The sequence below is a fragment of the Hylobates moloch genome, unplaced genomic scaffold, assembly GCF_009828535.3.
Source record: "Hylobates moloch isolate HMO894 unplaced genomic scaffold, HMol_V3 SCAFFOLD_13, whole genome shotgun sequence".
In the NCBI taxonomy this organism is placed as follows: domain Eukaryota; kingdom Metazoa; phylum Chordata; class Mammalia; order Primates; family Hylobatidae; genus Hylobates; species Hylobates moloch.
Genome location: NW_026652288.1, coordinates 92,504,250 through 92,524,507, shown reverse-complemented (window position 1 = coordinate 92,524,507; position 20,258 = coordinate 92,504,250). Strand labels below are relative to the sequence as shown.

General features: G+C 43.5%; 1 protein-coding gene across 2 annotated transcripts in view; it reads left to right on the top strand.

Moving 5' to 3' along the window:
- The first annotated feature begins 2,940 nt into the window (after positions 1–2,940).
- The window catches only part of DCUN1D1 (defective in cullin neddylation 1 domain containing 1), a 40,197-nt gene continuing 22,879 nt past the window's right edge, over positions 2,941–20,258 (top strand). The window contains exon 1 of one of the 2 annotated variants that reach the window (XM_058426492.1): positions 2,941–3,079. Coding sequence is in view for 1 of the 2 variants with exons in the window: in XM_032174069.2 (XP_032029960.1) it covers positions 8,428–8,430 (3 nt within the window). In the remaining variant the exon portion in view is untranslated. Of the gene's footprint in view, positions 3,080–8,281; positions 8,431–20,258 lie in introns of those variants that run through there. The other variant, XM_032174069.2, reaches the window with a different exon arrangement.

Below are 20,258 nucleotides of genomic sequence, written 5' to 3'. Positions count from 1 at the left end.
TCATTGATTTCTTTTTTTTTTTTTTTTTTTTTTTGGAATGGAGTCTCGCTCTGTCACCTAAGTAGGAGTGCAGTGGTGCAATCTTGGCTCACTGCAAGCTCCGCCTCCCAGGTTCACACCATTCTCCTGCCTCAGCCTCCCAAGTAGCTGGGAATACAAGCGCCTGCCACCACACCCGGCTAATTTTTTGTATTTTTAGTAGAGATGGGGTTTTACTGTGTTAGCCAGGATGGTCTTGATCTCCTGACCTCGTGATCTGCCCACCTCGGCCTCCCAAATTGCTGGGATTACAGGCATGAGCCACCGTGCCTGGCTTGCTTTTTTTTTTTTTTTTTTTTGCTGGAGTGCAGTGGTGTGATCTTGGCTCACTGCAACCTCCGCCTCCCAGGTTCAAGGGATTCTCCTGCCTCAGCCTCCCAAGTAGCTGGGATTACAGGTGCCTGCCATCTTGCCCAGCTAATTTTTTTAAATTTTTATTTCTAGGAGAAATGGGGTTTCACCATGTTGGCCAGTCTGGTTTCAAATGCCTGACCTCATGATCTACCCGCCTTGGCCTCCCAAAGTGCTGGCATTACAGGCTTGAGCCACCATGCCCGGCCCCTTCATTGATTTCTTTTGGTGCATACATTCTCAAAATGCTCATCTCACAATATTGGTATTTTGTTATTTTTATTTTTTTTTTTATTTTCTCTTTCACAGTGCTATAGGCCAACCTGAACCTGATACTAACCTTTTTTGGTTTTATAATATTTGCACAAAAACCTTCCCTTTCTCCAAACTCTTCTCTCTTCATCCATCCCAAATAATTTCTTTTAAAAGTGTGACATATCACGAAAGAAATGGAGAAAATGACATTTCCTTATTTACTGTGTAGCCCCACAAAAAACACCTCGAAGCTCTAAAGTGCTTGTGAAATGTGTTTCTGGGTTTCATATGTCTTATTTTGATTGAAAAATCCCTGTGCAGAAATCACATTGAACAGGATAACATGTTCAGGGTCAAGCAAATTACAGGTGCTTGGAAGATTTTACAAATGTGTATAAGTGGTTTTCCTAGTTTGCTACATACACTAAAAACATTTATCCAAGAGATTTATTTTTTAAGAATAATTATTATTTCCCCTTACCACATGCTTTTTTCCAATTGAACTATGCTAACTTTCCAAATACTAAATATTTCTGTGCTTACTCTTGGTTATATATAAATATTTTAGGTTTGTTTTGGTTTTTACTTATTTCTTGAAGGTAAGAGTCCTTATTACTCTCAATTGTTGAGCATCTACTCCAGAACAGCCACTGCTGAGGCACATGCTGGTCAATATGTTAGCCACTACCAAATGAGGCAACTGAACACTTGAAATGTGGCTAGTCCAAATTAAGATATATGTTAGGTGTAATATACACATCAAATTTCAAAGACATACTTTGAAAAAAGAATGTAATATATGTCATTGATATTTTATATTGAGCACATGTTGAAATGCTGATATTTTGGATATCTTGGGTTAAATAAGATGCTAGAAACAGGCCGGGTGCAGTGGCTCATGCTTGTAATCCCAGCACTTTGGGAGGCCGAGGCGGGCAGATCACTTGAGGTCAGGAGTTCGAGACCAGCCTGGCCAATATGGTGAAACCCTTTCTCTACTAAGAATACAGAAATTAGCCAGGCGTGTTGGTGGCGCCTGTAATCCCAGCTACTTGGGAGGCTGAGGCAGGAGAATCACTTGAACTTGAGAGGCGGAGGTTGCAGTGAGCTGAGACCGAGCCACTGCACTCCAGCCAGGGCAACAGAGTGAGACACTGTCTCAAATATTAAAAAAAAAAGATGCTAGAAACAAAACAGGTGAAGCCTGTTGTTTCTTTTTACATTTATTTTACATTTGCTAGTTTATTTATTAATTTTTTGAAACCGAGTTTTGCTCTTTCACCCAGGCTGGAGCAAAGTGGTACGATCTCCGCTCACTGCAACCTCCGCCCTCCGGGTTCAAGCGATTCTCCTGCCTCAGCCTCCTGAGTAGCTGGGATTATAGGCACCCGCCACCATGCCTGGCTCATTTTTGTTTCGCCATGTTGGCCAGGCTGGTCTCAAACTCCTGACCTTGGGTGATCTACCAGCCTCGGCCTCCCAAAGTGCTGCGATTACAGGCGTGAGCCACCGCACCCGGCCCATTTGCTAGTTTATTTAAAGTACATAATAAAGGATACAGAAGACAATTTAGATGAAGAGAAGCACAGGGCAAGGCATTGTGGGAGGAGGCGCAGAGCTTCCATGCGCTCTCAGGGTGATGCTCTGCAGGCACCTCCACGTGTTCAGCAATCAGGATGCTCCTTACTTTGTGAAATGTCACTAAAATGAAAGGTAAACTTTCTTATTTGCCCTGCATTTGTGGCTTATATCATATTTGTCAGACAGTGCTCGTCTCAGCACTTCATATATTTAGAGTGAATGAATGAGTGAAAAAATGCAACTGGCTATGCTTTTCTGATCTTTGAGGGCAGCTCACAATAGTCTACCAGGAAGGAATCAAAGTTACGGTTTGACAGAAATTTATTGTAATTCAACTCAATCTCATTTTGTAATTGAGAATGCTGAGGCTCAGAGATACGTTCATGCTTTATATACTATCCACGGAATAGACAGGAAAGCGGTGGGTGATTCAATACCAGCATCCCTCCGTCATCATCGGTGGAAAATGTCTCAGTGAGGATTTCCGAAAGTATCCAGGGACAAATGTCCAGGATTCTAGAGGACCCTCTACCTTGCTACCTGTGGAACTGGATCACTCATTATGGTTTTAATGAATTCATTCTCTGCAATTGACCGCAGCTGTCAAGGACAAACACCCCAGGCTGAGCCTTGGTCTCATCTAGGAGTGGCCAAGCTGGGGTGGGCAGGGAGGTCCAGGGTAGACACTCTGGGACAGTGGGACATTGTGACATCATCATTGGTGGTCTTGGACAGTTTCTCATTGCTGGGTCTCCAGTCCTAGCTGTTACTGCAAGTCCATGCCTCTACCATGAGGGTGGAGGAGTTAAAATCAACAGATCCACATGTACCTTGAGGCGACAGACTGGCTCTGGTGAATATTCCCATTTTCCTATTTAGAAGGTGACCCACTGGAATACTGCTTTTGTTGGTTCTTTTGTATGAAAGGAGTACTGGTGCCCAATTTCCTAGGGACGGTTCCTGAGGTGTACCCCTTCGTTCTGGTAAGAATCCCTCTTATAATGGTTTTTATTTATTTACTTTTAACTTTTTTATTTTCTGAGACAGAGTTTCGCTCTTGATGCCCAGGCTGAAGTGCAATGGCACGATCTTGGCTCACTGCAACCTCCACCTCCCGGGTTCAAGCGATTCTCCTGCCTCAGCCTCCCGAGTAGATGGGATTACAGGCATGTGCCACCACACCCAGCTAATTTTGTATTTTTAGTAGAGACAGGGTTTTTCCATGTTAGTCAGGCTGGTCTTGAACTCCCAACCTCAGGTGATCCACCCGTCTCGGCCTCCCAAAGTGCTGGGATTATAGGTGTGAGCCACCACATCCGGCCTTAGAATGGTTCTTAATGTGGAGGAAAGAGGCCCAGGCAGTCATTCCTTTGGTATCACCAGTAACACTGGGGGGTGAGCCAAAAGGTTCTTCTGCTTCTAGCCTCAACTCTGGTAAGTTTGGTATGAGGTTTGGAACCGTGGCTTTCATGTTAGACTTCCTGTGGCTTCACTAGGGCCCACTCTGACTGAGGCCTAATCCTGTCTGCTTTACCCTTTAAAAAATGGTTATAATTCTGAATTCATAAGATCTAAACACCATGTTTTACTGAAAACAAAAGAGGTTCCATCAGTCAATCGCATTTACCCTTACGTATTTATAAATCAGCAAGCTTGAATCCAATAAGGATATTAGTGTAAATGTTGGGCAAAATTGAGAGCACCCAAGTTAAGTGTGGGAGGGTGGTGGCTGTGTATCTCAGACTAGTGGCTTTGAACTGTATCTGTGTATAGTTTACCCTGCAGGCTTAATTTTAGCTAGATGAACTACCAGAAATGTTAGCAATCTGTCTTTTCAGATTACTTCTGCTCTTTCTGCTAAAGACAGATTCTAGAAGTATGAAATCCTTACTTTTACATGTTTCTTTGAGCAGAACTGCAACTATTTTATCAGTGAATATTATGTCTTAATATGAGTTTTTAAGCTTTTGTGGCAAGAACTATTTACGTATTTATGAGCACTATATTAATTTTTTCATCATTTTAGGTATACAGTGAGAGGGAGTGTGTGTGTATGTGTTGGGGGTGAGAGGGGGGTAGAGAGAGGAGGAGAGATAGAGAAACAAGATAGTCAATTTTGGCTAGATGTTTCCATCTTATTTCTTATTATTGTACTGAGATTGTTACTATGGAAAATAGTCATTAGAACTTCTGTACTTGAAAAAACTCAAAGGCTTAACTTAAATATTTGAAACATGACAAAAAAGTAATATGAGAATATTAGTTAATATTTTGTTAAATATTGTAATTTATGCTTTATCTTCAGGATGCTTTTCCATTTAAAAAATAATCAGGACAATTTTAACAAATATGTTTATCTCACCCAATCATGACGATTGAGTAATAACTCTCCATTTCACATTCAGTACTGTAGCCAGGAAGTACAGTAATGGATACAGTTGCTACTACATTTACCATCGGACCATATGGTATAACATACATCTGCCAAGGAGAACAAGCATTCCTTTACAATAACAAACAATATAGGCACTGTCTTAAAACAGACATCAGTTACATACCTCTTTCTTTTCATTAATTTATCCTACTCTGACTATGTAGCACATATATGTCAGGCACTCACTTTGACACTGAAAACTCAAAGAATTGCGCAACCAGGTCTCTGACCTTAAGCAGTGCAGTCTGGCAGGGGAGACGGTCATGTCGGCAAATGCTTATCATATGATGTCATAAGTGTAACAAAAGTGTATGTAAGGTGTCAGAGAAATGCAGGGGGAGGAACTTGCCTAACTGCTGGAATCCAAGGATCAGGTAAGGAGACAATCATAGAGAAGACGGTCTTTGAGTTGAGTACTGAGATCTTGGTGGGAAATACAATGTGGTAGTCAAGAGAATAGACTCTGTAGCCAGACTATTGGGTTTCAAATCCTAGCTCTACTACTTGCTAGCTAGGGAATCTCTTTTTTTTTTTTTTCTTTGAGGCAGAGTCTCACTCTTCTTGCCCAGGCTGGAGTGCAGTGGCACGATCTCAGCTCACTGCAACCTCTGCCTCCAGGGTTCAAGCGATTCTCCTGCCTCAGCCTCTTGACTAGCTGGGATTGCAGGCATGCACAACCACGCCCGGTTAATTTTAGTAGAGATGGGGTTTCGCCATGTTGGCAAGGCTGGTCTCAAACTCTTGAACTTAAGTCATCTGGCTGCCTTGGCCTCTTCAAGTGCTAGGATTACAGGCGTGGGCCACTGCGCCTGGCCTAACTAGGGAATCTTAGGCATATTATTTAATCTCTCTGTGCTTCCCCTTTGTAGGATGGGCGTAATAGCTGGGCATGCTCATAGGGTAGAAGTGAGGATTATATGAGTTAATATGTGTCGCAGTGAGGATTACATAAATTAGTATGTGCCATGGGCTCAGTCAGTATTAGCTAGGAGGCCAGGAATAGGAGAATCAGAGAAAGCAAGGAAACATGCAGAGATATGGCAGTCTTGGTTTCTGAAAACTGAAATATGAGGTGCATTTGGGTGGAGGGTGGTGGAAAATGGCAACGAGAATTGATAGATTAGAGGAGAGAACTTTAATGCCATGCCAAAGAGGCTCATGCTTATGCAGCCCTTGGAGAACTTTACAGACAAATTCAAATTTGCATTATAGAAAGACAACTATGGAGCAGTGGAGGAGTAGAGGCTGGAAGATTAGGTAAGAAGTTACTGATGAGATGAGGAGAGATGATAAAGAATTGGCTGGCTAGGCATGGTGGCTCACGCCTGTGATCCCAGTACTTTGGGAGACCGAGGTGGGCAGATCATGAGGTCAGGAGTTCGAGACCAGCCTGACAAACATGGTGAAACCCTGTGTCTACTAAAAATGCAAAAAGTAGCTGGGCGTGGTGGCACACACCTGTAATCCCAGCTACTTGGGAGACTGAGACAGGAGAATTGCTTGAACCTGGGAGGCGGAGGTTGCAGTGAGCAGAGATTGCGCCATTGTACTCCAGCCTGGGTGACAGGGCTAGACTCCATCTCAAAAACAAAACAAAACAGAACAAAAACACAACAACAACAAAAAGAATTGGCTAAGAAATAGAAGGTAGGGTGCAGATTTAAAAGTCATTTAGGAGGGAAAACTGGTGAGATGTGGAGTAAGGGGATGAGGCAGGAAGAGTGGTGGATGATTTTTAGATTTCTAGTTTGGATGATCTGATAAAAGGCAGGAGGAAAAGTGGGTTTGGGGATAAGGTTTTAGATTTGGTGAGCTTGATGGACCTGTGAAATGACCAGAATGAGTGTTTAGGCCTGCCACTTGGGGACTGGAAGTCAAGATTTGAGATTCCTCTGGATATGGGCAGTAGTTGACGTCGTGGGAATGTGAGTGCCAGTGTGACACAGGCTGTATACAGAAGGACGTTCAGGAATGATCAGAAAGCCCAAATTGAGTACAGCTAGCAAAGGAGAGTGGTCAGAGTAAAGAGGAGATGCAGGAGAAGGTGGAGTCATGGAAAATGAACAGGAAATTCAAGGAGGAAGTGTTCAAATGCAGGCGAGAGGTCAATTAGAATAACTATGGCCTGTACCTTGGTAGAGCTTAGGAAAACCCACAAACGATTATTTCAATGGAATAGAACAGAGTGGAGTAAGAGATAGTGAATCCTCTTCATTAACACCCTAGGTGTTATGTTAATACTTTAGGTCAAAAGCTAGGTGAATTCCTGGAGAACCTCCGTGGATGTAGTCCAGTTTCAGGCTTGCTGCATGAGGCAGACCTGGCTTGTCCTTGCAGGACTATTTACCCAGAGCCCAGCAAGGAGCTTGGCACATTCACATGCACCCATTAAATATTGGGGGAAAGAATGGATGAACGGTTTGTGGCGGCCAGAAACCTGCCTTGGTACAGAGATGGGCGCTCCCAGTACATGGCTAGCTCCAGGAAGTTAGGAGGCCTTTGGGAGTTACCAAAGCAGTTCTGTTGTTTTGATAAGAACAAATCCATTAGTTATAGGGTTCATCTGGTCGTTTAATGCCTGTGCTGGTGATGATGGTGATAACGGGTCTACTCAGGTGGGTCTTGTTCTGAAACGTAGGTAAGCTCTTGGTCCAGTTTCAGATGTGACTTTCTGAGTGGGTTTGCTTTCTCAGCTGTTTTATTTGCTTCCTGTGTGAAAGTGTCTTATCTCTCCAATTGGATACTACATTTCTGAAGGGCAAGGACCACTCACTCCACAGGAGTCTTCTGTCCTCCTTGCAGCACGAATTTGTCCACTTGATCCTCAGCTCAGAATCCTAGTGCTCCTCAGCCTCAGCTGACTTAACGCCCAGGGCAGGTCACACCTGGACTGTCCGCCCTGCGTGACTAGACCCTTAGTGAAAAAATGTGTAGTTGCTTCCCGAAACTTATCCTGGGCGGGCCGAACTGAGGGGATACTGAGAGCTAGCAGTAGGCAGGCAACCTGGACTCCCGCAGCCCGGCCTTGGGTCCCAGTGCACCCCACCCCATCTCACTCTAGGGTTACCCCGCTGTCTCCCAGCTGACAGGTCTGGGGAGAGCCTGGGCCTCACTAATGGAGTGACAGCCACCGCAGGGGGGGGGGGACTAAGGTCTCCCCTGGGATGCCCACGCGAGGGAACTGATGTAGGTCTGATACTGAGATTCGGGGAAAAAAGAAGAAAACACGGGGCGGGGGGAGGTGTTTCCACTACCTTCTCCCTTTTTTTGATACTGATGGGGAGGGGAGGTCTGGGATGGATGAAGCTTCTCAACCATCCGTTTCAGCGGCCCCCAGCTGCTCAACTTATCCGCCGCCGCTCGTCCCCGCTTGCAGCCTGCGTAGACCCGGCCGTGGCCGTCCGGAAGGAACCGCGTAGGAAACGGAGGTGGGGTGTCCCCCGGCGCCCCCACCAGAGACCGCCTGGCGCGGCAGGAGGATGTCGGCGCGCGGAGGGCTTGCGTCGCCCGCCCCTCCCCCGCCGCGCCCCCCGCCCCCGCCCCGGGGGACCCCTGCGCCCGGGGGAAGCCCCGCGCGGGGCGTCCTCCGCGTGCCTAAGTCCCTCCGCCTCCCCGAGGCCCGGGGCTGCCTCCTCGGGCCGCGCCGGGCCGCCCCGCACTGCGCATGAGCGGGAGCCCGGCAAGCCCGTGAGAGGAGCCGCTGCCGCCGCCGCCGTCCATTCGCTGCGGAGCCGGAGGAGGAGGGGAGAGGCCTGGAGGACACCAACATGGTGAGGCACTGCGGCCGCCCGCCCGCCCTGCCGGCTGGGGGCCGGCGCTGCCGCGCACCCCCGCCCCGGCCGCCCTCCGTCCCGCGGCGACCCTGCAGCCCCGAGCCTCGGCCCGCGGCCTCCGTCCCGCTCCCAGGCGGGGGCTCTCCTGCCTGCCTCTCCCTTCCTCCTTCGCCCCTTCCCGCCCGGGCGCCGCCGCTACGCGAGAGCCGAGGAGGCGGAGCGGAGCGGAGCCGGGCCTAGTCGGGAGCCCCGGGGAGTTTGGGGCGAAGGGAGCGGCCCCGGTGCCCCTTGCCGGGGCCCGGCGCGGGTGGGGGAGGCATTGGGGCGGGGGGAGGGGATGGGGCAACGGCCCTGCCCCTGCCCCTCTGCCGGCTCCATTGTGTCTGGCCGGGGACTGGGGTCTGGGGTTCCGGGTGAGTAGCCTCCCCCCGCCCCGAAGCCGGGGCTTCCCTCTCCGCCCGGCCGGGGAGAAGGAAAGACTTTCCCGGCGCGCCTCTCCCTCCTCCGCTCCCGGCTCCAATACCCCGCAAGTCTCCCAGGCAGTTTTGCTTGGGGCGGGGTATCAGCCCTTTTCCTTTCTCCATCACCTCTCGAGGCGTCCCATGCTTTTGGAGAAGGAGAGTTTCCCCGGCCAGTTGGTGGAGGTTATATTTACCTCTCTACTGAAAACATGGGAGACTGCTGAGCTTGGGGGAGGGGGTACGGAAGTGCAACCTGTTCTCATTTCATAAAATTAGGGAACACAGACTAGCGAGCGCCCTTTCGAGCACCTATTTTATTTGCTTGGGGGTGGGAGGAGTAATTGCTTTATTATAGTAGTTAAGGGCCATTTGTGATTTTTTTTAAAAAACAGTTTGTCAAGTTACTCTCCTTTTTTGTTTGGAAAAAAAAAGTCCTTCAGGCTTGCAGACCCTTGTGGTCGAGTTGTTTACTTTGGTAATTAAGTACCTGACTCTGCTGGACGCTCTTCGTGTTTCAGAAGCGCTGTTTGGCATTGTACAGTCTGAGCGTGAGTTGAATTCCGTGCAGGTTACTGTATGAATAGTAAAAATGATATTGTTGTCCTTTTGCTCATGGGGAACATAAAGGCCTCTTTGAGGAGGGTGTGTGTGCGCGCCTGTGTTAAGGGAATGCTCCAGTGTCTTTGTTTTTAGTTGGTCTTATTTTTGCTGAATGACACTTCTAGTCCCATCCTCCAGCTTGGCAGTATTTTGTTGTCATGTATGGATATATGGTTTAGTCTGCCACATATTTAACATTTATGTTCTGTGGCAAGTTGTGTAGGAATTTACAGTTTGAATTCGTAAGAAAACTTTCCTGTAAAGTGCAGGTTAATGTATGGATTAGTATTACAGTGTTCAGAGGTCCACCAGGCAGTCTAAATAGTTTCTAGTTTCTTGAGTATTTAGATGGTCATAGACATTACTCCTGAAGTTTCCAGACTCTTAGCATTTAGGTGAGTATAGTAAGCTCGAAGTAATGACGTTAATTCCCTGGGAAACACTCAGCCACAGCTGAAATGTGTGCTCTTCAGGATGGTCTCCAGATCCGCATCATCCCCTAGACTCTGGGGTCCCGGAAATACTCATCACCTGTTCAGGAATTCAGGATTCAAGTGGTTCATAGGAGAGTTCAGCCTGTAAGCTTCTATTCTTTTGGTTAATATTAAAATTAGCTAGTTTTGAAACTTAGCCATAACCCATGTAATTCTGCCAGTGGTGACAAGATATTAATTTAAAACATATCCTGTGGCTGAACTCAGTTTATGTCATGAGAATTGTCGTGATATTCTCTGGTTTAGAAACTCACCATGGGGGCTGGGCACGGTGGCTCATGCCTGTAATCCCAGCACCCTGGGTCACCGAAGCAGGAGGATTGCTTGAGAGCCTAGGAGTTTGAGACCAGCCTGGGCAACATAGTGAGACTCCATCCCAAGGGAAAAAAAAAAATTAGCCAAGCATACTGGTGCTAGCCTGTGGTTGCCCCTACTCCAGAGGATGAGGTGGGAGGATTACTTGAGCTGGGAGGTTGAGGCTGTTGTGAGCCCTGCCACTGCACCACTCCAGCCTGGCTAACAGACCTTGTCTCTTAAAAAAAAAAATAAGAAAGGAAAGAGACTCACCACTGGCCCTAATAGAAGTGTTAGTAAGAATTTTATAGTTAAGAAGTTGTTTCATTGTAAAGTTATCTTACATATAATTGTTTATGCAGTTTTGGGGCTGTGAGTTTTTCGGTGTCTGTAGCTGCAGCCCATTTCCAGAGCACATGTTATTGTCAGTTCTAGAGCAAACTTAAATGATGGGATATTTGAAATACTTTGTATAAGGAAAAAAAGTTCTGTTAACTTCCTCTCTCCCCCCACACACAGACTAAAAACGACTCCAAAACTAGATAATATTCTGTTACTTCGGAACTTTTTTTTTTTTTTTTTTTTTTTTTTGAGATGGAGTTTTTGCTCTGTTGCCCAGGCTGGAGTGCAGTGGTGCAGTCTTGGCTCACTGCAACCCGTGCCTCCTGGGTTCAAGCGATTCTCCAGCCTAAGCCTCCCAAGTAGCTGGGATTATAGGTGCCCGCCAACATACCCGGCTAATTTTTGTATTTTTGGTAGAGACGAGGTTTCACTATGTTGACCAGGCTGGTCTCGAACTCTTGACTTCAGGTGATCCACCTGCCTCAGCCGCCCAGAGTGCTAGGATTACAGGCGTGAGCCACCACGCCCAGCCTGGAACATATTTTTAAGAAGTGTTCGGCTGGGTGCGGTGGCTCACGCCTGTAATCCCAGCACTTTGGGAGGCCAAGGTGGGTGGATCACAAGGTAAGAGTTTGAGACCAGCCTGGCCAATATGGTGAAACCCCGTCTCTACTAAAAATACAAAAATTAGCCAGGCGTGGTGGTAGGCGCCTGTAGTCCCAGCTACTCGGGAGGCTGAGGCAGGAGAATCACTGGAACCCAGAGGAGGAGGTTGCAGTGAGCTGAGATCGCGTCATTGCACTCCAGCCTGGGCGAGAGCGAGACTCCGTCTCAAAAAAAAAAAAAAAAAGTGTTCAAAACGTGTGGGTTGTTTTATTTATAAGATGGCAGGATTGGACTTGATTTCTAAAGTTTCATCCAGCATAGACATTTTATGATTCTAATGATTTTCTAGACTCATAGCATCATAGAACTTTTAGACCTGAAATAGACTCAGAGATCATCTAATTACTCCTCCCCATTTTCACACAAGAAGAAATTGAAGATCAAGGAGGTTTTGAGGTTCAAGTTTGCAGGATTGTTGGTTGCAGAACTGAAACTATTTTCTCCTGGTCTACCATTTCCCCCAGTATTATCTGTTAACTCATACGAAATCCAGAAAATTACATTTGAAATTGAATCATATCCATCACTTAAACACAGGAAACCCCGTGTTATTAATGAATATGTTAAGTAACAAAATTCATATTAATGGGTGATCAATGATGTTAATGCCTATGTTTTCAATGGCTTTAAAAATATATGAACTTTGAAATTTAAGATTATGTTGTCAACAAATACTAGAATTTGTAAATTCAAATGGCTGTAGGTCTATTCAAGGTTGTCTTTTCATAACTTGTTGCACATTCTTTGCATGTCAAAAATTAAAGGAGGGTATCAGTTCTTTTCAGTGATTATTATACGTCTGCTGTGTGCTAGATGCAGTGTTAGGCACTGGAGGGATGTATATATCACAGAAGAGACAAAAATCCTCACTCTGGTGAGGGGTACCTTTTAGTAGGGAGACATAAATAATAAACATAGTATATAGTTTTCTTCTTTACTATGTTAGAAGGTGTTAAGTGCTATGGGAGAAAGCAGTGTTAGGGAAGGGGGTTGGGGGTGCTAGGGCATTGATGGAAGTAGGGTTGCTAAATATCTGTATCACCAATGAGATAATTTTGAGCAGAGTAGGGGATGAGGGAATAAGCCATGCAGAAATATGGTAGAAATCTTGAGGAACAGTGAGACCAATGTCGCTGGAGCAGTGTGTGTGTGTGTGTGTGTGTGTATACCTACATGTGTATATACAGGGGGTTGGAGCAGATGAGGCCTAGGGGGCAAGGAGTGGGGATAGGCATGGGTGGGCACTGTAAGGATATTGGGCTTTTATCCTAGAGCAATGGAAAGCCATTGAAGGATTCTGAGTGGTATGATATACCTTGTTTTTTTTTGTTCCATAGTGTCCTGTGACAGTATTACAGATAATTATTTTTAAAAGCAGTTTTTTCAAAAGACCCTTATTACAGTTTTCTTTACCATGCAGCTTCTGTGTACAGAGTTTTGAATTCTGTTTAAGAGGACTATCTAATGTTCAATAAAAACTAATGGATTGTAAAGTATACCTAGCCACACTAGAGTTAATAAAAACACAACAAAACCTCTTTGATAGATTGTTGAGTATGTTCTAGTGGTTTGTACGTAGTTCAGTGACTGTATGCAGAAAACTGGGGCTTTGGGGACAAAGAAAGGAAATTAACATTTATTGAGAAGATACACTCTGCTAGTCAGACAATTTACAATTGTCATTAATCTCCACTCCTACTTCTGAAATAGGCATTATTACTAATTTTTTTTTTTTTTTTTTTTTTTTTTTAGCTTATCTGGGAATGAAGGCTTAGCGGTTCTAAATGATTTGATGCTAGTGTGTGGCAGAGCAGGGGTTAGGACCCTAGTCTCTGGTTCCACACTTTATCTCCCCCTGACCCTTACCTACTCCCATTTTTCTGTTTTTTTTTTTTTTTTAAAACCCAGCAAGCACTCCTTCAGTGTAGATGTGGAATCTTTGTTTAGTTTTACTCTGGTTTCTTCCTTGTCATGCTGAATAATAGTGACCTAGTTGTTTCCATATCCAATCAAATGATCTGATGTAAACATTAAGTAATTGAAAAATTATAACTTTTGGTGCATATAGTAAGAAAGTTGTAGGTACAGTTAATTCTGTGTTAATGTTTGGCTGGGCGCGGTGGCTCACGCCTGTAATCCCAGTACTTTGGGAGGCTGAGGCGGGCGGATCACAAGGTCAGGAGATCGAGACCATCCTGGCTAACACGGTGAAACCCCATCTCTGCTAATAATACAAAAAATTAGCTGGGTGTGGTGGTGGGCGCCTGTAGTCCCAGCTCCTCAGGAGGCTGAGGCAGGAGAATGGTGTGAACCCAGGAGGTGGAGCTTGCAGTGAGCCGAGATTGTGCCACTGCACTCCAGCCTGGGCAATAGAACGAGAGACTGTCTCAAAAAAAAAAAAAAAAAAATTCTGTGTTAATTTTTTAAAAAAAGTTTAAAAGAACAGGTCATTTGGGTCAAGTGGCTGCTTTGATTGTACTCTTACAGATTGGGTCAAGCATAAGAAAAATCTGGGAGAAAACTCCTTTTAAATTTCAGTATTATGTTGTTCAATACTGTGTTTGCCATGAAATTTGATGAAGAGAAATAGTTCCAAATAGGATTCAGTTGCTTTGTGGACAGAAACAAGCTCTTGACTAATTTATATAGCCACTTCAGGTATGCGCCCACCCCCACAAGAAAAAGCAAAACAGAAGGAAAAAAAAGTCACTGAAATAGTCTTTTATTACTTTATTTAATTTGCTTTATATAATTAGTACCTAGTCACTGAGCGTGATTAGGCTGCTTGTCTGCATTATGGGATTTAGTTGTTGTTTTTTTTTTTTTTTTAAACTATTATACTTTTGAATCACTCAACACAGAGATGAGTTGCTGAAGTACATGGCCCATTCCCTTATTAGAGTAGGGTATTTTCATTTTAATAAACATGTGGAGTGTTTATTCAGAGGATTCTAATACTTCCTGTTTTAAGATTTGAGAAAATATCAAATATTAGAATTAGAAGATTTTATTTTTCAAGGATCATTCTATCTATGAAACAAATATAGTATGTTAGAACTTAACTATGGAATTTAAAAAATCTCATTTAATTTTTCATTTTTTGTGTGTGTGTGTTTTTTTTTTGGCCTCAGTAATCTTTTGTTAATTTGAGATTACTTTAGAAAACAATGTTAAAGGAGAGAGGAAAGTAAATTTAAATTAGCTACTTGGATTTCTTGTTAGAAGTTCAAGAAATAAGTTTGAGAGAATCAATTGAGATATGATGACTAATCCAGGTATTTTAAGATGGTTATTTCTTATTTATCATAATCAGAAATTAGTAAAAATAACTTTTGTGTTTTGTTTTTTTGAGACAGGGTCTCACTCTGTGTCACGCAGGCTGGAGTGCAGTGGCGCGATCTCAGCTCGCTGCAACCTCTGCCTCCTGGATTCAAGCGATTCTCCTGCCTCAGCCTCCTGAGTAGCTGGGAATATAGACATGTGCCACCATGCCTGGCTAATTTTTGTATTTTTAGTAGAGACAGTGTTTCAGCATGTTGGCCAGGCTGGTCTCGAACTCCTGACCTCAAGTGATCTGCCCCCCCCCCCCAGCCTCCCAATGGAGTGCACCTCCTAAAAGGCCGGGCGAGGCTGGCCTTTTGACTAGTAATTTTGACTAGTAATTCTGAGGGGTGGAGAGAAAATCTTTTAAATTTTCATTAGTTGCCTACTTTTTAAAAACCTATTAAGAAAAGTATACAAAATCTATTTGAATCTTACAGATATACTTCTGAATTTTTTTGTTTTTGTTTTTGTTTTTTTTTTTTTTTGAGCTGGAGTTTCGCACTTGTCACCCAGGCTGGAGTGCAATGGTGCAATTTCATCTCACTGCAGCCTCTGTCTCTGGGGTTAAAGTGATTCTCCTGCCTCAGCCCCCTGAGTAGCTGGGATTACAGGTGCACACCACTGTGCCCAGCTAATTTTTGTATTTTTAGTAGAGATGGGGTTTCACCATGTTGGCCAGGAGGGTCTCAATCTCTTGACCTCGTGATTCGCCCACCTCGGCCTCCCAAAGTGCTGGGATTATAGGTGTGAGCCACTGTGCCCGGCCGCTTCTGAATTTTTGAAAGGTAGATTGCCATAATATATCATTGTGCACAATAATTACGTAATATGTATATCATTCCTATTGGACTTAGTGGTACAGTAATACCCTCTTGTCTGTGATTTCACTTTGCTTGATTTCAGTTACCCACAATCAACTGGTGATCTGACAATATTAATGAAAAGTTCCAGAAATAAACAGCTCATAAGTTTTAAATTGTGCGTTGTTCTGAGTAGCATGATGAAATCTCATTGTTGCAGCCATTGGTCATCCTTTTGTCCATCTTATTCATGCTGTATTCACTGTCCACTGTTAGTCACTTAGTAGCTCGCTTAGTTATCAGGTCAAAAAAACATAGTGTATATATAGGGTTCTATACTATCTGTGTTTTCAGGCATCCACCGAAGTCTTGGAACGTTCCTCCCTCCCCCATGTGGATAAGAGGAGACTAATGTAATACAGAGTCCCCCCCTTTTTTTTGAGACGGAGTTTCGCTTTTCTTGTCCAGACTGGAGTGCAATGGTGTGATTTCCGTTCACCACAACCTCCGCCTCCTGGGTTCAAGCAATTTTCCTGCCTCAGCCTCCCGAGTAGCTGGGATTACAGGCATGAGCCACCATGCCGGCTAATTTTGTATTCTTAGTAGAGATGGGGTTTCTCCATGTTGATCAGGCTGGTCTCGGACTCCCAACCTCAGGTGATCCGCCCCCTTCTTGGCCTCCCAAAGTGCTGAGATTACAGGTGTGAGCCACTGCGCCCGGCCTCTTTTTTTTTTTTTTTTTTTTTTTTATAAGACTGGGTGTTGCACTGTTGTTCAGGCTGGAGTTAGTGATGTGATCATGGCTCATTGCAGCCTCAACTTTCTGGACTCAAGTGACCCTCCTACCTCAGTCTCCTGAGCAGCTGGAACTACAGCTGTGCACCACTAGATCTTGCTGTGTTGCCCAGGCTGGTCTTGAACGCTGGGCTCAAGCAGTCCTCCCGCCTTGACCTCCCGAAGTGCTGGGATTACAGGCATGCGCCACCATGCCCGGCTAATTTTGTATTCTTAGTAGAGATGGGGTTTCTCCATGTTGATCAGGCTGGTCTCAGACTCCCAACCTCAGGTGATCCGCCCCCCTCTTGGCCTCTCAAAGTGCTGGGATTACAGGCATGAGCTGCCTTGCTCAGCCTCAGCACCTCTTAAAAAGGCGTTAATTTCAAGAGTTATTCAAAGTGCAGGAAATTTAAGAATGAATGAATAAGTAATCGTTATCCATAAGCAATTATTTTAAACTTCAAATTATAAAAGTACTATGAGGGTTTTGTTCGTTTTGCTTAGTATTTGAAATTGTTCATATTTCCATATATTTTCTGGCCATAACCTGTACAAGTATTTATATTTTCTCTGAGTTTCAAGCCTTCTCTTTGGAAAATGGAACCCTGACTTAGAGTGCCCTGTGATTTTGTTTTTTTTTCAACCTGTGTACATTTAAAGCTATAGATTATAGCCATCTGTTTTTAAAATAGACTGTGACAGGACTATAAACACATTTTTCTTTCTGTTGTATTGCTTGTCTTAAAAATAACTTATCCCCTTCCTTTTCTCCTTCTTACCCCCAACCAAAAAAAAAAAAAAACCCTAAATAAAAGCTCCATCCCCAAATTATCTTTTTAGTTAGGTTGTGAGAGAATGCTTAATGGGGAATTATTAGTTGGAATGCAAATCATTCACATTTGACTACTTTTCCATTAAAATAGGTGAAGAAATACTGCTCACAATTCTCCTCCCTTCAACAGTCAGTGGTTGCACTTTTGCCCTTTTTGTTTTTCTTTTCACTTGAAGACAGTATGTAGTAAATGGCAAGAGTACATGCCTTGAAGACTGCATGCCTTGAAACCAGGCACCAGGGTTTCATTCTGGCTCTGCTACTGTTTGAATAAGTAGATAAATGATGCTCAAAGTTTGGTTCCTCACTGGTAAAATGGAACCATCTTGCAGGATTAATAAGTACCTAGCACAGTGCCTGGCACACAGTAGAAGCTCAAATGTTAGCTGCTAGTTTTATTATAGCTATTGTTTACCATTTAAATTTTTTTTTCTGGAGTTTTTTTTTTTTTTTTTTTTTTAAGATAGAGTGGCATGCCTTCTCTTGTCCAGGCTGGAGTGCAGTGGCGCCATCATAGCTCACTGCAGCCTCTATCTCCCGGGCTCAAGTGATCCTCCCACTGCAGCCTCCCAAGTAGCTAGGACTCCAGGAATGCACCACCATGCCCGGCTACTTTTTTGTTGTTACTAATTTTAATACAGATGAGGTCTTGCTGTGCTGCCCAGGCTGGTCTTGAACTGAGCTCAAGTGTTGCTCTTGCCTTGGCCTCCCAAAGTGCTGGGAGTACAAGCTGTGAGCACACCACACATGTCCATCTTTCTTCTTCTGTGGACTTCTGTGGAGTCCTTACCATGTGCTAATTACAGTTCTAAGAGTTTAACTTGAATTGATTCATGTAACCTCAACACTCTGTTTACAGATGAAGAAATTGAAGCACAGAAAGATTAATTTTCCCAAAGTCATACAGCAATTAAGTGGCACCGGTAGAGTTAAAATCCTGACAGTCTGGTTTGAAAGTCTGCACTCTTCACTAGCGAATCATATTGTATTGCCTCTGTACAGGTGGAAGGAAAGAGATAGAGCTACTCCTACCTAGATTCCTGTTCTGACTTTCCTGGAGTAGAACTTCGTTTCTAGGTGAAAGTCTGCTCTGGGAGTTGTAGGTAGGCTCACTGGTTGAATTGATTTTTCCTGCACTTTTGACTTCGGACCTGTAGTCTATTGGAGGGCCTTTTGTGAGTGAATGATTTTGGATATTGGTAACGTTTTGCTGCTATGTCTGCTGAATACCGTGTATTATATATAGAAAGTATGATCTTCTAAAGTTAAAACTAGCTCTTCTAAATTTCAGATGAAGTTAAACTGTCAATATGATAGTTACATAACATACAGAGCTTTTAGTGAGAATTATAGGTGATCGTAAAAGTTTTGATTTTGAAAGCATTGACTTTTGTGAGCTAGATTCATCAAATCCTGAGATAACAAGAATTGAGTTAGAAAATTAATTCCTTTAAAAATATAAGGGCCTAAAGTGTCTGTTTCTGGAGTTCAGGCTGAAATGTAAACTTAAGGATGAGAAGGTAAAAACTCAAGATTATAGAAATAATAAAATGGATCTTAATTTTTTGCTGTTAATATCACTTATTAAAATTATTTTATTTTGAAATTGTTAGGACTTAGTTCTAGAAAGTCATTTTCCATGTTTATTTTTCCTTGGGGGAATACTTTTAATGGGAAGACTTTTTAAACTTTATTATTTTTTCTTCAGATAAACTATTATTTAAAATGTGATTCTTAAATTTCCTTTCTTTTTTCTTTTTTGGGATAAGATTTCGCTCTGTCACCCAGGCTGTAGTGCAGTGGCACTATCATAGCTCACTGCAGCCTTGAACTCTTGGGCTCAAGTGATCCTCATCTTCCCACCTCAGCCTCCCACGTAGCTAGGACTATAGGTGTGCGCTACAACAACCAGTTAATTAAAAAAAATTTTTGTAGCAATGGTCTCATTGTGTTACCCTTGCCAGACTAGTCTTGAACTCTTGGCCTCAAATAGTCCTACTGCCTCTGCCTCCCAAAGTGCTGGATTACAGGCATGAGTTACTGCACCTGGCTGATTCTCTAATTCTTGAATTTCTTGAGTGAAAAAAAAAATGCAAATATGCTAGATTTAAGAATAAAACAATAGGTGTTGATAACTTGGCATGTTATATTTTGGAAAGATAAGCAAGTAAATTCATTTTACTGTTCAGATTATGACAGCATTTCTAATTTTGGTAATCTTTGATAGCATTGTAATTAGCTTTCTGTTACAAGATATAGCATTTCTCCTCCCTCCCTGCTTTTTTTTGCTGGAGTTAAAAAGCAAAATATATTCTGTTTTATGCATTTTACATCCTTACCACTATTGCATTTCTTTGAAAACTTGATAATATCTAGGTAGTTTTAACATTGGAATACTGAAGATTGTATTGCCTGATGTTATTTAATGATTACTCTAGTTTATTCCCTTTAAATAAGTATTTAAATAAATGGCATGTATTACATTTGAGTGCTGAATCATTGTAGCTGTCACATGGTTTTGCTCTTGGGAAGTTCCCCACTGGGTTTGTAGTAGAAACAGAGAAAAAATCCATCTGTTTTTTCTTCCACCTCAATTTTCTATCCACCCTCTCATCCCCTATAAAATCATTCTCCTCTGGTTAGTCACCTTTTTCTCTTCCTTATGTTGATAAAAATTTAAACCTTTGGTGCCATACTGTCAAAATCAGAACACTGCCTGGTACACCTGTGTAGCTTAGGAAAAGAGGATGGGAGTGTTATAGCTCCCCTAAATTGGTCAGGTATACTCCAGCTTTATTCTAGGATAGCCTTTGAGACTACAGAATTGAATTCCCTTAGTAGGGAATCAAGTGTTACAATGTATTCTAGGAACAGAGAGCTGACAGAGAAGTGGTAAGAGTGCATTGTAAGTATAAGAAGTGGAGGGTACTTATCAGACTTTATAGGAATGGGATTGTCAATATCACTTGGCTTAGCTGGAGTCCATACTGTCAGTTCTTGGCCTAGTAGAACTCAGTAGCTGTTATGGTGTTGGAAATGGGTTAGGTGCACCCTGTTTCTTCAGATATGTTGATATTGCCCTATATAGTGGAAATTCGTACCAAACCAGTTAAAATAGTTTCCATTTGGCCTGGCACGGTGGCTCATGCCTGTAATCCCAGCACTTTGGGAGGCTGAGGCGGTTGGATCACCTGAGGTCAGGAGTTCAAGACCAGCCTAGGCAACATGGCAAAAC